Raw genomic sequence first — 15,439 nt, forward strand, 5'->3', positions numbered from 1 at the left:
CATATCTCAGGACTATGGGTTGGGACCGGCCTAGGGGACCCGAATATATTCATTTGTGGGCGAACTACATTATCGTGAGTATACGAGGAGTTGCTCGGGAGGTTACCAGGTACACAAGGCCAAGACAAGGACTCTCTTTTGTTTCCCTGTTTGTCCTTCCCTGCTCAGTGGTCCATCTCAATGTTCTTCTCCATGAATACATAGCTTGGCTTAGCTACGCTTAGTGGCTTCATGGCCTCCACTCAAGGCTTATTGTTTTCGGTGTGAAGATTTCTGTACTCGGTAGACATGTCCAATCGCCCTTCCCGTGAATGCTGCAAGGCACTGTCTAATTATTGACAAGTTGGCCTCACGATTGTGCAGCCCGTTGTTTTAGGGCCCGGACGCAGCAACACCTCCCGAGTTGGTTTAAAGTCCCTTACGACAGTCGAAGGATGAGAGCAGCGGTAAAGCTCAAAGTGGGGTACTCCGTACGGTATGATATGTAGCGTCACAGCGTGTGCTCAAAAAGTCGCTATGAGCGGCGCACAGGATAGGGATGAGAGCCTTGCGATTCTCGACGACGCGAGACGGCAACTTTACGGTGGATCCTTTCGTGCGAACGAACGATCCAGGAGTCTACTCGTGTACTAGAGTATATACTCGATGGCTTCTCTAATTGCTGTACTGAGTACACGAAGCGACAATCCGAATTGGACGATGATTGAAGAGTGTCTTGGTTTTGTCAGTCCTGGGGATACAAGCCAGGGATGATTATTGTCGACCAGCGCGTTGAGACTGTGAACGACTACCCTATCTTGCACGACGACTGTATCGTGCACCAGACACCAGACGCTAGTTGCCCGGGGTCAGATAAGCAATTTAATAAATCCAACACCCTTAGTCCGCTGGAAGGAGGACGCGGTGGAGGAGGACTCGGTAGAAGAAGCACTCGATGGTGCACTAGAGATAGACAGACACTGGTCTTCATGCGTAATGGTGACTGCGGGCGATGGGCGACGAGTCTTTGAGACATACTGTATTTTACATACGTATCACTACGGGATGTCTTCGAGGTTTCCCTTTCGAGGCATGAGCTATATAGGTTTTAGTGTAGGGCAAGAAAAGATCTATCTATTCGCTCATTTGCTCACTTAGGCCGGTATCCTGGACAAAGCATGAGATATACGCAGTACAGTATTGACTAGCTGGGTTAGCACGTACCAATTGCAGTATAGTGAGCGATCCGACAATTGCTTCCGACGACGAGCGCGAGCGACGAGCGCGAACGACGAGCACGAGCGACAAGTGACCAGCTTGGGCTCTCTCATTGCCTTCGTCCGAGTTCTTCATGCGCATATTATAATATTTATGTTCTAACATCACCACATACGCCCCATTGACTTCGATCCAAACTCGGGCTTACCCAGAGAAAATATGGCGGCGTAAGTACTGCCAGTGTTCGTGGTTCGTGGTGCATAGTCCCTTGGAAGCCTCAGGCCACGAACATCCTCCTCACCACTCGGTCAGGTTCTGTAATTTAGCACTGCACGTAGCACAGTCACAGGTCGTCGTCGGTAGCAGGCTCATCCATCCATCCATCCATCCATCCATATCTCTCTTCAAGAATCTCATCCGTCGCAGTTAAATATCCTGCAGCTCACCGTCCGGTCCGCTCTGCGCAAGGATCGACTCGCCGCACATGATGCCCACGACGTAGCGTTCGCCCATGACGGCGACGTCGTCGGCCCCGCGTCCGACCATCTCCTTCTCGCGCAGGACGATAGGAACATCGAGATTCAGCACGACGGCCATAGTCAACATTTTATTGCACGACGCTGGCTCCTACGCCAAAGAAGGCTCCGAAGGCTCCGTTAGTGATGAAGGATCTAGTGGCGGCGAAATGGTCGTCGCACGCGTCACGCCCGAGGATGGGCACCGAACAATGCTTGTCCATGGATGATCCACGGGGAGAGGGAATTCAGGTCCCATGCGAGGCAGCGGGCAGTGGTGTTGAATGAATGAATGAATTAGAGGATCTCGGGCGAGTTGGTAGCCCCTTCGATCACCTTCATCGCCACGTACTGGGACATGGCGACAACTGATTGGATTGGATTGGCTGTAGTCTGGCTGGACGGACGAGTGGAAGATATCCTTCAATAACATATTTAATGGACTCTGGCCCTCTCCACATTGCTATTCTGGTGAATCGACAACAAATCAGCCCGGAAACACTGGCCCGCGACGTGAGTGATTCGTAACTGCCGGAGAGCATCGGCAAGATTCCTTCATTAGCCCGCGGTACAGGTCTTCTCCAATGTTGGTGACTAGAGACTTGTCATGAACCGTGGCAGCCTCCCGGGGCTCATAACAAGCATATAAGCCAAGAGGTCCAATAATCCAGCATAAAGTGCTCGGAATCTCGGTCTTTTAGCTGATCGCTAAGGGGCTGTAGACCACTCCTTGACAAGAGTCCTGATCGATCTGATCATGTACCACGAATGTAGACCTCACTGAGTATTGTGGTTTCTCCTCGAAGACAACGTGAAACCGCTCGACGAGTGAGAGACTCTCCGCTGTAGACGTGTTTAGCACTGGCTTGATCGTGAGGAGGCGGATTTCTGGGGCATGTCGCATGTAGTGGACGGTAACTTGTTCGAGGTCCCAGCGGCATGGTGGATGCATGAGTAGATGCTGCACCCAGACAAAACCGATCATCCGCTTGTCCAACCGTAGTTAGCGAGAGTCGGTCTCGAGTTTGCGACCTAGGGGGAGAAACAGTGTTGAGGGTCTATTGTCATGCAAGGCCCTCAGGCCGAGGGGAGGTAGGAAAGCAAGCATCGTCTTTGCCTAGAATCTGGAGAGAGCTGCGTGGAAAAGAGCGTTGCCGTTCATCTGGTGATACATACTGCTCTCTGCTTTGAGCCCACCAAGGGGCGGATCGCCGCCATTGGAGGTAATAGTGGTTTCATGGCATCTTCCAGTCCCACCGTTTTGTCTGCATCATTGGCGCAATATATGCTCCGGACAAGAAGTATATGTATAGTATAGGGCGTGAGTGCGTATCGCTGGTCACAAGGAAGCTTCTCCATATGCTTGACCTCGTCAGAGACAGCGGTCACTACAAGCGTGACGTGCCTACCTACAGGCACCGGAGAGGCCCATGTTCACGCATTGATTTGGCGCAAAATCTCAACAGACTCGGATCAGCCTTGACGAGGGATGAAAGCTGGCATGAACACGCACACCGCGTTCTCCCCACCTCTTTGCCGCCACAGCCTGCACGAGCGTGGGATGGATAGCCCATGCAGGCTCAGATCTTCTCGAACGCTGTCTGAAAGTCCGTCTCGGCACGGTCATACATCTTCGGTCTTTTGGGTTCACTCTTTTCAGCTCGATTTGCGACGTCCTGGTTCGATCCCTCCTTGTCCAGGTTGTCTGTGGTTTCGATCAACTTCCCCGGAGAGTCATTATTCGTCTCCTCCTGATCTGCAATATGGTGCCCCGCCCCGTCGAGGGTGCTGTCTATAACACTAACGACACCTTCCGCCCGGACAACAGCAGTCGAACTTGTGCTTCTCAGAGGCGCCAGTCTGCCCATGCCCTCGTCGAGCTGATGGCTCTGCAAGCGATCGAGACTACGCTGGCTGCGAGGCGAGTCGCTGCCGAAGCCGGCAAGAGAAGTATGCGGACGCGACATCACACTGGGAGCGCCGCTTGCAACGCCTTCATCAACGTCCTCGCCATCCGAGTTGACGCTCGTCGCCTCATTCACAAGCGGGCTCTGGGGTCGTCTTGGTGTGGTGGGATGGGGAATTTGACCGGGTTCGGCTTGCTGAGTGTCGGCGCTCTTCATCACGCCCGGAGCAGCGAAGACCGCCGTCGTGCTCGCGTCATCGGCAAATGTGCCGCTGCGTCCGGTCATCGTGCTCGCGGCATCGGAGAGGATGGGCATTTGTTGTGGGCTGCCACCGCTATCATCGCGGAGATGAGAGGCTGTCTTGAATTTTGGTAAAAATCCGGACGAAAGTAAAGACCCAGTTGGAGACGTGGCTCGCTCGGCATGAGGCACTGTTTGACTCCTCATCGCTTCTGGTGACTCGGTCAACGTCATCGCATGTTGCGGCGGTACTATCGCGGGCACAAAACGGCCCTCAGCCTGCCCTCGGTCGGTCACTGAAATGGTTCGCTTTCGTCCACGAGTCCGCGATTCGCTCGTCGTCCGTTTCGTGCTCGAACTTCGTTTCCGGTTTCGAGCGCGTTTCACAGCCGTCACTTCAACTGGGCTGGTTTCCACTTGTCCATCAGTCCCGACAGTTTGTCGCGGTGTCTCTGTGTTTTTGTCTTGCTCTGATGCAGGGTCCGGAGGCTCATCAATCAATTGCCCGACTTCTACAGCCTCTTCTTCCCTCTTCAGAGTCGATTCGTCGTGCTTGCTTCCCCATCCACTCCACATTGCAAGGCCGTAGCTCTTTCTCTTCTTTATGGTCATTATATCCTTGTCTGTCCGTCGGCCAGCAAGCGCACTAGGAGGCGGATGCTCGCCAGCCTCAAATCCCATGATTTTCCCACTGGCGAGAGCTTTAACTCGTTCCTTTTGCACGCGCTTCCTCGTACTCGCATATTTCGCGTCCCACGAAGCCTTAGCCTCGAGCCATTTCCTCACGGGACCAGGCTTGATCACTCCAACGTCGTCCGGGTGCAGTCGGAGGGCGGGCAAATCATGCGGTTCCGCCAAAGGATAGATGCGTCCATAGCGATCAATTCTTTGCCGAATCATGTTATTCGCAAACGGCGGTATAGGATCGTCAGCTCGGCCAACGCTTCCTGTCGTCTTGCTTGCATCTATCTTGACCCGGGAGATGCTATCTGCCGAGGACGCGACCTCGGCATCGGTCGCAGAACCGGAATCTGTCTGAGATGAAATGATCGATAAGTTGTCATCGTCCACAATGTCAATTGCACGCTTTTGCGCTTTTGCCAGCACCCAGGCCCCAAATTGAGCAATTGAACGGTACATGAACTTGGCGGGACGAGTGAATGAGAGAGTTGGCGCAACGTGGCACAGATCATCCCATACTTGTAACATGACTGGTGTAGCTTTGTACTTGTTCAGTATTGTTTCGTCTGGATCGTATCTCGATCTGTAAGCGGCGCCCAGGGGATATTTCGAGGGATTTGCCATCTTGTGAGCAAGGTAGATTTGTTCATCTCGTAAGATCTCCCCACCTCCCGTCAGAATCAGAACCGGGGGAAGGCCACCGAGTGATGGCTGTAGGACAGGTGATACCAATGGATGTGCCAGTAGTTGGTTTGTCGTATACATTTGTATCTGATCTTTCAGAACAACCCGCTTCCCATCCAGCTCGATGGAGAGAGGCAGTTGAGGCCCAGGCTTGACTCCACCACCGTCGTCATCTGGCACAGTCGTTGGTTTTTGTTCGTCTTGTGCTACTGGAAGCAAGCCACCGGCCCCCTTGGCAAGCCTGCTGATAGTCGCAACTTCTTCGTCGTTGGGAGGCGGCCAAGCCGCTGATGGCTTTTGCATAAAACCATAAGGGGGAATGTAGTCGAGTTCAGCATTGCCGCTTAGGCTTGGGAATGAGTGCGAAAGGTCGACCCATGGCGAAATGAGGATCGCGCCGGCAGGCAATGGGAGTGCTTGATCCCTCAGCATGCACAGGATTGAGACGATCATACCTCCGCCAGCTGAGTCGCCCGCCAGGATGATCTCACTTGGGTCGTGCATGTCCAGGAGATAGAGATATGCAGCTAGACAGTCTTGCAGCCCCGAAGGGAATGGAAACTGTGGTGCCAGTCTATACCTCGGAGCGAACACACGGGCCTTGAGCTTGCGAGCATGTCTTTGCATCTGATAGCGGTGCTCATCCACGCTGCCGAAGAAATAGCCCCCGCCGTGGACGTACAGCATGATCCTCCTACTCTTTGAGCCCTGTCTCTTCTGCTCGTTGTAGTGTGCACGCATTTCGATCCATTCTGCCTTCAGCTCACCTCCGCGGGGCCGCCACTGCCACCACCTTGTACCACCGACGGATTCCACACCGGCCGCGCCCAGTTGGCTGGTGATGGTACGGGCTGCCTTTGCGAGGTAGTCGTCCGGGACCGTGACGTTCTCAGTCCTGACCCACGACGGGCTGGGCACCCACTGTCCCGTGAAGGACTGTAGGTCTTCGACGGTATGGTGGGAAGCATATTTGAGGAAGGTTCGAATCAGATGCAAGCCTTCGTCGTAGGAGATGTGTGCGGTGGGTTTCTCACGACGTTCCTTTCGGTTCGCGTACTAGATGTCAGATCAGCCCAGGCTCACGCGTCGAGAGAATGGCATACGTGGGAGATATACGTCTTTACCACTGTCGGAGTGACAGCCGCACCGACCGCCAAGGTGGTGATGGTCATGTTTCTTCACTCCGGACTCCACGCCTCACGAAGCTTCATGTCTGCCGACATTGGAAGCAGGTGAGCGTCGACTGCGCTAGGGTTGAAGTGCCAAAGTGCCCAGGCCGTCGGTAAACACGAGCGCGAGATGCGGCTACGTCATGCGTCGATGGTGAGGTACGGGTGAGAGCGTGGAGAGTGAGAGCTTCGAGATCCACCATCAACGGCGCTGCTGAACTAAAGCCTCACTAATTAAACTCGAGGTGCTTGGCCAATCCCTCCTCCTACGCTGCCGCCTCAAATCCCTTTGCATTGGACGTGGGAAAGCATCTTGTTGATCGCACCCCAGATCGTTTCGAAGGAGGTTGGAACCTAAATACTGCTGGTGTCTCATCTGGTGCAAGATTCTTCTACGACTCACTTACGAGTCATTCTGAAACCATGTTCCTTTTCGAGACAGTCGGGCGTCCAGAATCCGCGTTTGCTTCCAACTGTCTTCGAGAAGCAATTAAAGTTTTCGAGTCCTGGTCTGTCAGTCCGCAGCAGGGGCACGTCAAAGGTGATTGTGACATCGAGCCCTCAATAGGACGCGCTACATTGAGCGTTCACATTGAGCGTTCAATGCACAAAGCAGCCTGGACGGCAGCGCCAGGCATTTGACATGCACTGTTGGGTGACTGTATCATTTTGATTTTAGCAGAGACTGATCTCTGTCTCCCTCCCGCTGGCGTATCTTCGCCCTGATGCGTTCCTTCGTCGGTGCCGCCCAGCAAAGAAAACAATACAGCGGACCACACGTGGCCATAGACGGGGCCGATAGAGGTGTTGAATGTTTTCGAGGACGTGTTTAAGATCTCCAGAAGAACGGGAAAGAGGCCCTCCTGAGCAAGGATGCCAGAAAAGTTGCCAGAGACTCGCAGCCCTACCGTGTCGGGAGTGCAACCGTACGCCCAGCTCTGACAGGCATTGCAGTTACCATCGCCGTTGAAACGTGGGCTACAGCGTTTGGTGGCTGTTTTGCGTGTTTCTGCGGAGGCCTAGCTCTGGGCTCTGAAATGGCTTGCTCTCGAGGCTGTAGGTTGGAATAGATCAAATACATCAAGACGGCCGATAAAGGGAGAAGAAGAAGCAGGAACAGACGTGCCAAGACGATCTTTTTCTTGTAGTCTTGCATCATCGACCTCCGCGCATACAGTGGCGGTATTGAAGGAGCACTTCCCTTCGCTAGCGGCGAGAGATCGGGCGTATCAAGCCCCAGGCCGGGGGTGGCGGCATTATCATCGTGACATCCAGGTACCCCAGCGATGCATGATGTCTCTCCTCAAGGAGTTTCTCCCCCCTTGAAGTCCTCCTCCGCCTGCGCACAAGCACTCGCCCAAAACTTCCGCCCTGGCTCCTCACAATAAACCTCCATCCATAAGAAGGACTTCATGATCTCCTCGATAATCGGCCATGATTCAGGGTTCCGCGGGACCGTTGTAAACTCCAGCAACGTGGCGAAGCTTCCCAGTAGCTTGTCGCGCTTGCGATATCCGACCGCCTTTCCTGAACACATCCAGCCCCATGCGACCGCACAGTGGAACAGGTCCGGCTGTTGGTCATGAGCGCCCACCTTGATCGCCCTGGTCAGGATAGATCCCAGTCGTTCAGCGATTTTTGCATGTAGTTTGGTCCTTGGCGGCATGGGCACCACGACGAACACTGCATATGCGAACATGATGTGTCGACAGATCTCGTAGATGACCTGCTCGGGCAGACTTTCGTCGTCGATGCCGTGCTCGGGCAGCGTTAGGATATCATGGAGCACGCACCAGCGCATATATCTGACCAGCGCGATGTTGGGGGTATGCAGAGGTTGTTGCTCTTTCGGGAGATCATAGGAACGCAGCAATTGATCAAAGTCCGCCGAGAAGATGCTCGTGTTATCGGCCACCTCTATAATATCATGAAGACTGACGCACCCATTACTGATCAAGGTGCGAAAGCCTGTTGCCCGAGTTGCAAGCATGTCTTGTGCATCAACGTCCGGTTGATGGCTCCTCTTATTGATGTGGCACTTTGTCGGCGCGAGGAGAGTGAAGTGAGGACGCTGTAAACCCCGCCAAGCTGTTAGAATGTCGCAGCTATTTGCGGTCAGTCGAAGCGTACCAAACTCCGGAGCCACTTACATTTGGATAATAATGGCCAGACTCTTCCGTCGCAACGTGCGAAGCCCGCCTCGTTGGTCTACGATAGCGTAGACGGCAGTCAGATGTTCCATGCCGATATCCATGCTTGCGTAGTATTCGACATCGTGTAGATGGGACAAGAAGGGTAGATTCTGCCGCTTATACGAATCATAGCCCTTAAGGCTCTCGCCGGTGCCGTGAGATGCCAAGGTTATCATGCTCAGGAGAGCTTCCTCAGACACACTGTCGCCGTTTTCTTCAATATACTCCAGAAGCGACCTGATGGCTTTCGTCTTATACACAAGCCTGAGCTGCTCGTTCTGCTTCGTCGTCCCGCGGCCTCCATACTGGTATGCATTGTGAGTCGCGCCAGCATAGATGATCGTGTACCAAGCCGTGGGAGAGTGCATGACAGACTGCATCATTTCGGCTCTAGCGGCGTTACGCCCTCCACCGTCGGACAGACACAATTCCGACCAGTGATATGAGATGGCATGATCCAACATTTCATGCACGTAGAGTGGAACGCCGGCGTCGCCGATGGTGTTGAAGGGGTCGGATCGACTTGCTCCCAAAAGGATCTGGATAGGAGACTGTTGCTCGAACTTCAGCTCCGGCACGGCTGGCTCATCTGTCGCAGTCACAACTGACTTTATTCGCCTGCGACTCTCATGCGCGGGCTGGCCTTTGTTCCTCGCTCTGCGCAATTTTGCCTTCTTGTGATATTCGCGGGCGGCATGTTGGCACCGGGTCACTCCCTCGTCAGATGTAGTCTTCCGGGCCTGCCCTTGGCCGTCGCATGAGATGAACAGGACTTTCATCGTCTTGCACTATCCCCGGTGTAGCCTCATGCTCTGGGAAGTCACAGACCCATAGTTATGGTCGAGCAGCTGGTCCATCTCCTACGAGAAGACGTCCTGATAGCCTTGTGACCAGGCGCCGCATTCATAATGAATGAAACAGGAATAGCCAACAGTGCTGCCTTGTTCGGTTGGAAAATAGTTGACGAGACCACGTTCTGGAGCTGAGAACCCATGTATGTTTCCGCATCGCTCATAGGTGCATGCTTCGGTTGCGATTTCTGTATTCGTGCACGGTGAGGGTGGTTCAGCCGATAAATCAAGCCACACCGGCAATTGAGCGAACAAGAATTCTTCTTGAACTGCGCATTGGCTCAAATGAACGAGCGGTGGAAGACTAAGAGCCGAAGATGGGCTGGTCCAAAACACTCTGTGGCCAGGTAGCAAAAGCGAGGCCTCGATGGCGTGTCAAAGGAGGTTAGACACCGGCTCAGCTCAAGCCAAAATCTGGTACTGGGAGCAAAAGCTTGAGAGGCCTAGATTAGATAGGCGATGCTTGTTGAAGTCGACTCAGGAGGTCGGCGCCATCATCCTCTGTGCAGAGTGGCTGAGTAGCAGTAAAGCAGGGAGCGCAACCGTTAGGTACGGGAAGCCTACACCGACTTCTCTCCAGACTCTCACAGGAGTTACGTCCGGGCGTCGACTGCATCTTAGGTCCCTTTTCATCGTATCTTGTCGGAAAGAAGAGAGGCTTTGCGGGCCACGCCACGCGCTTAGCCGTACTGGTAAATAATGAAACGTCTCTCAGAAGTGCAGTGGATGGCAGTATCACCACGTAAAGTACGTCAGCAGTCTGAGTGATCTGAACCGATTCCAGACAGATACAGAGGTCGAAGCAAATCCATTCGCCACACACACGGCGACCAGCGCCGCAAAGGGGAATCACCTGAGAATATAGAACCCAACTCCGAAGGAGAATAGTGCGACGCAATGACTGAAGTCCTTGTCCTTGCCGTCGTCCTTCGTAGCAATCATGGCCTCGACATCACGGCCACACCACCTTCTAAACCATGTCCTTCTGAGATGGCCCAGCCACCGAAGTCAGCCGAACAGCTTGCCTGTGCTCAGCATCTTTCTCCATCGAAAACGAGGCCTTCATCCCCGTTTTTCGTATGAAATACTGCAGTAAAGGTTACCGCTCCGGGCTGCCTGAAGGTGCAAATGCCGGGACGGAATTTGCTTGCCTCCTGTAAGGACGAGTACCATTGACTTGACTGGCCCTATCCTCTCCCTGGCTGCCCTTCCTTGCGCACAAGCAGCGTGGTTGACTGCGGGGTGGCGTGGCGAAGGTAACTGCACTGGCCATGAGCCTGACGAGCGCTTCTCTCTCTCCCTTTCTGTTGGTCTGCAATCCTTCTAGTCAATGGTCGCCCTCCAAGCCGTACCACACAGACTAATCAAAGCTTGAAGTCCCACTGTTGTGTAGAGAAGGCAACCTTCAATATGCCTGACATCCGAGCCCAACTGACGTTCCTCTCAAACTCGCCTCGCTATGAAATCGAGAAACCATATTCGATCCTCCTGCCAGAACAAGAACAGAAGACCATACGACACGACTTCCCCCGCTGTAGCAACTTAGAGTGGTCTCATCACTGGGTCGATATCCGTGAAGCAAGATGCCGCCCTGGTTTGACGTTGGACGCTTGCGGATTTCAACTGCTTCGTCATACTAGTCCAAGTATTCCCATACAAGAACCACGAGACGTGACAAGCTATCGGTTGGAGACGGAAGAGCTTCTTCGAAAAACATTCGCGGCAGAGCGGGCCATCTGCTACGATGTCGTGGTGCGTTAGTTGCAATCCCTTCTAGACAGTGTGTTGTGAAGCATACAAGTATTGACAGGTACATACATAAAAGTTGCGTCAGAATGTCCGCGATACCAGCTCGTCGACGGACCTGAGGGATCCCATGTCACCTCATCCACCAGCATTCCGCGTGCACAATGGTATGTACTGAATTTATTTGTGCTTATCCCTCATGGGCTTGGACAGTACTGATTGAAGCAGACGCGACTCCCAAAAGTGGCGTGGACATGATCGAGCGACATCTTCCCTGCAAGACAAGAGAGATGTACCCGATGACTCGATATCGATACAGGATTGTCAAGTACACGACCACCTCAGGGGCTAGGCGCAGGTGATTTTGGGAATACAAGCTAATCTGCGTGTCTCTCCAGCACGTGGCGTGGACTTCTGCCATCCATTGAAGATAGTCCTCTTGCTGTCTGTGACTACCGGTCGATAGCAGACGGAGACCTCATTGCTGCCGACAAGGTCACGCCGAGCCGGGTGGGCGAAGTCTATTACCTGAAGCACAACGACGATCAAGCCTGGTAATGTCACCCTCAGACGTGCATACCGTAGCAGTGCTAAAGATCCAGTGCTAGGTATTGGTGTGAGGGGATGAGCCCTGAAGACATGTGGACTTTTGTCGTCTACGATTCTGCTGGCAAAGCTTGTACGTGCATCTTCTATATTGACAACAAGTACCACGTACCTAACGACGTGTTGTCACTAGGTTGCCCACATACCGCCTTTCTCGATCCAAGGGCAGAAACATCGGCGCCCCCACGTCGCAGCATTGAAACCCGATCAATTGTGATAACCAAGGATGATGAACGATGTCATCAAGGTCGACTGGATCGATCTTCATTGTATGCCTGACGAGCTCAGTGGCTTGAAGCACGGGGCCGAAGGCCATGTCTTGTCGGCCGGCCTAAAGGTGTATGGCCATAGAACCGGTCGGAAATGCTGAAGGTGGAACAGCCCAAGGGCACGACTTGTGGCAAAGTATCTGGGGTAGATATTCTGCAGGTCGGTGCATTGATCAAGCCTTCACAGCGATCCAGAGTGGCCTTTGCGATGCTCCTCGAGGGCTCGTGGCGGCTGGCGCTTTGGAAAGGTCGCTTCCCACGCACTTGCAACTTTGATGAGCAACGGTTCTTGATGGTGAGATGCCAATGCAACCAAACCGAAAGGGCGGCCATTGAATTCGAGGTAGCCAAGCGGCAGAGTGACTGCGGGATAGCCTGACTCGCCGATTAGCATCATTCAATCCAGCTGCATGATTGCCTACCAGAAAGTCCGAACACGGTGTAAATGTCACTGTCGCTGGGCCCGATAATGACATCGACACCGTACTGTTTCAATATGGGATCCACACCGGCATTGGCCAGGCTGACAGATATTTGGTGTCGCAGCTCTTGATATCTCTTCTTGCTCATTCGGGCATCCCTTGCAGCAATCAGCATATCCTGCTTGTCGTAGCCTCCAGGTAGTTAGTGACTGGTATTTTGTGTCATTCCCGTTCTCAGACTCACCCTTTGGTAATTCCACATCGGCGTGTGCTTGATTGAATTCGACCAACTCGGCGACACTTGAGACTTTTGGCTTCTCGAGCGTCTGCAGATATCCTTTGAGAGCTTCATCGTAACCACCGACTTCTACTTGTCAGCTTCCGGGTGCTCAGATCGGGAAATCGACCTACAGAGCAACTCATCCCCAGCGTTGTCGATCTTATCAAGTTCCGCACCGTGAATCAGTGGCACATTGCAAACTTTTTTGGCGAGCTTCTCTAGTTTCTTGTAGGCCGCTGAAGTCTCATTTATCTAGATAATCTCAGCACATATGGAAGTCGAAGAGGACCGAATCATCCATTGAGCACTGACGCTTGTGGGACCTGCTCACCTACGTACCATTTGAACAGTCGCTGAGTGTACTGGCTTCGTGATATCTGGATTGAATTTCCACAACGATGGGTCAAGTGTTCCGACGGAGATGTCAGACCAATCTCGCGTCATGAAATGGGAGTAACTGCCCCCAGGGACGTTCGCGTTGTGGCGGTCCACCAGTACGTCCAGCGTGTCCGCTATATCGCGAACACATTTTGCCATTGGCCCAACGGTATCGTAGTCTGTCGACACAGGCAAAACACCCTCGGTGGAAACCAGCCCCACCGATGGTCGCATGGAATATAGCGCTGCACGCGTGGCCGGAATCGTCAAGGACCCAATGGTGTCTGTTCCCAGCGAAATCGGACAGAACCCGGCGCTGACTCCAACGGCAGAACCGGACGAGGAACCACCAGGATTCTGCGAGGGTCAGCTGGGAGAGCGGGCAATCAATATTGGCGTCCATACCGAATGTCCACCTATGCCGTCGGAGGGGTCGAACCCGCCAAAGACATACGCCGATTGTGTTTGGTGCCCCAGTGCTGACCATGCCCAGGGCAGGGTCTCCGACCTGTGATCGCATGAGTATGGCCGAAGGAAGTCAGGCTGATATATGCCCGGCTCTCACGGGGGACTGACTTGAAATATGCTAACTCCTGATCGAGGATATCAGCTTTCCTGCTCCTGAAACGGACAGGACGCGGTCACACCGAGAGATTTGCTTTTCCCATCACGATCGCTCCTGCGGCAATCATTCTTTGCACGACATCTGCGCTAGATCTTGGGTGCGTCTCTGTGAAAGCCAAACAGCCCGCGGCAGTGTCCATGCCCATATCTGAACTCGTATTGAGATTGTCCTAGATCTTGGTTATTCGGGCCGAGCTGAGTAAGAGAGGGAGACGCTCACCTTGAGCAAGATTGGGATCCCATGTAGCGGTCCTCTGACCTTGCCGTTGTGTCGTTCCTGGTCAAGTCCAACTGCCACCTTCCTCAAGTAGCCCACAGGCGCCAGTGCGATGACGGCTTTGAGACTGCTGTTGTACTGTTCAACCTGGCTCAAGCAAAGCTGCAGCAGAGCAGCAGCGGTGAGCGTGCCTGCCGACTGCAAAGCCTGTAATTCATGTGCCGAAGTTGTAAGAAGGTTCACGGCGCTGTGCGAATCGTTCTGAGATCCCGTGGACGCCATGAGGCCTGAGCAGAACCGCCTGACGTTGCGGATCAGTTCTGAAGGAGGCGACAAGGAAGCAAAGCTAAGACCCCGAAACGTCAACAATATTGCTCGCATCTGCAGAAATCGTCGGTGAAGGCAGCCGACTCGGACGAATCAGTGTCCGCAGTCAGGCGAGGCAGAGCAGAAACCACTGCCGAATGCAAAGAAACCAAAGAAGACGTGGACGCCATTTCAAGTAAAGGCGTGCTACATGCTGGGAACCATTTGCTGGTCCCTGTCGACCACATGGCGCAGCAGAATTCTCGGACGTGTCAACGCAGTAAGTGATGTGCCATCCTGGTCCCTGTGACGCTTGTCCCGGCCACGCTGTCCAATACAGATGCTGATCGTGTCAATACCACAAGCTTCCTATCCGCATTTTCGGCCTGGACCAGCCAAGACAACCTGAACCGGAGCAACGTTTGGCGTATCTCACTGTCCCGTTCTGCTGTCCGCCTCTCTGGTTTCAACCGCAGAGTCAGAACACATCATCCTACGAGATACCAACTACAAGGTGGGGGCAGAGCTGCAGGTCGCAAATTCGCTCTCAAGAGGCAGAAAGGTCTCCACGCAGTTCACGGACTTGGTGTCGCCATCATACGTTGATAGGTCCCGGTCTTCCAATCCTAAGCAGTGCCTACAATCCAACGGGCGGCAGAGCAAATTTCGGCGAATGGACGGGGCTCGGGGCGCCCAAACGACCAGCCACCAATACGGGGTGCGCAGGGTAACTGGTTCGTCGCGTTCCGGGGGCGTCACCTAGCAGCTGGGGCTTTCCAAGGGTGATTGCCGCCACCTGATCATTGGGCCTGACTTGCAAAAAGCCGGCTGAAATTCGATCCTTCACGGGAGAGACGAAAGGCAAGGAAGGCGACTTATGCCTTCCAGGAAATGCGCTATGGGGCGTCGAGCATTCGCGATGGCCCTGTATACCGGCATAAGTACAGCCTTCCCACCCGAACTCAACAGGTGTCTCGCTGTTCAGCTGAACGTTGTTGTGGCGGGGCGCAGGTGTGCTTCTCAATAGTGAGACTTATCAAGAGCTATACAGATGGCAGCGAACAGTGCGTGAAGAAGAAAGATCAGGCTGAAGCAAGACACTGATGAATGCCATATAGCGTACCGCCTAGATGCCGACATAGGTCGAGACTTCAT

At 53.6% G+C, this 15,439-nt stretch overlaps 5 protein-coding genes across 5 annotated transcripts; 2 read left to right on the forward strand and 3 right to left on the reverse strand.

The window, feature by feature from the left end:
* Positions 1 to 3,292: 3,292 nt before the first annotated feature.
* Positions 3,293 to 6,396, reverse strand: G647_09199 (uncharacterized protein; the record flags this gene model as incomplete). Its single annotated transcript, XM_008733504.1, has 2 exons — positions 3,293 to 6,280; positions 6,328 to 6,396. 2 exons carry the CDS (start codon positions 6,394 to 6,396, stop codon positions 3,293 to 3,295), a joined length of 3,057 nt encoding a protein of 1,018 aa, XP_008731726.1.
* A 1,300-nt stretch (positions 6,397 to 7,696) lies between these two features.
* On the reverse strand, positions 7,697 to 9,364 carry G647_09200 (uncharacterized protein; the record flags this gene model as incomplete). Its single annotated transcript, XM_008733505.1, has 2 exons — positions 7,697 to 8,498; positions 8,544 to 9,364. The coding sequence occupies 2 exons, from the start codon at positions 9,362 to 9,364 to the stop codon at positions 7,697 to 7,699; spliced, it is 1,623 nt and encodes a 540-aa protein (XP_008731727.1).
* A 1,482-nt stretch (positions 9,365 to 10,846) lies between these two features.
* Positions 10,847 to 11,197, forward strand: G647_09201 (uncharacterized protein; the record flags this gene model as incomplete). Its single annotated transcript, XM_008733506.1, has 1 exon — positions 10,847 to 11,197. One exon carries the CDS (start codon positions 10,847 to 10,849, stop codon positions 11,195 to 11,197), a length of 351 nt encoding a protein of 116 aa, XP_008731728.1.
* A 375-nt stretch (positions 11,198 to 11,572) lies between these two features.
* Positions 11,573 to 12,028, forward strand: G647_09202 (uncharacterized protein; the record flags this gene model as incomplete). Its single annotated transcript, XM_008733507.1, has 3 exons — positions 11,573 to 11,736; positions 11,791 to 11,861; positions 11,922 to 12,028. Coding segments are annotated over 3 exons (342 nt in total), but the record flags the coding sequence as incomplete, so codon positions are not given.
* Positions 12,029 to 12,238: 210 nt separating this feature from the next.
* G647_09203 (uncharacterized protein) lies at positions 12,239 to 14,260 on the reverse strand (the record flags this gene model as incomplete). Its single annotated transcript, XM_008733508.1, has 8 exons — positions 12,239 to 12,432; positions 12,480 to 12,671; positions 12,724 to 12,849; positions 12,891 to 13,011; positions 13,099 to 13,494; positions 13,543 to 13,680; positions 13,785 to 13,931; positions 13,982 to 14,260. The coding sequence occupies 8 exons, from the start codon at positions 14,258 to 14,260 to the stop codon at positions 12,239 to 12,241; spliced, it is 1,593 nt and encodes a 530-aa protein (XP_008731730.1).
* Between the last annotated feature and the right edge of the window lie 1,179 nt (positions 14,261 to 15,439).

The sequence above is a fragment of the Cladophialophora carrionii genome, assembly GCF_000365165.1.
Source record: "Cladophialophora carrionii CBS 160.54 unplaced genomic scaffold supercont1.9, whole genome shotgun sequence".
NCBI classification, from domain to species: domain Eukaryota; kingdom Fungi; phylum Ascomycota; class Eurotiomycetes; order Chaetothyriales; family Herpotrichiellaceae; genus Cladophialophora; species Cladophialophora carrionii.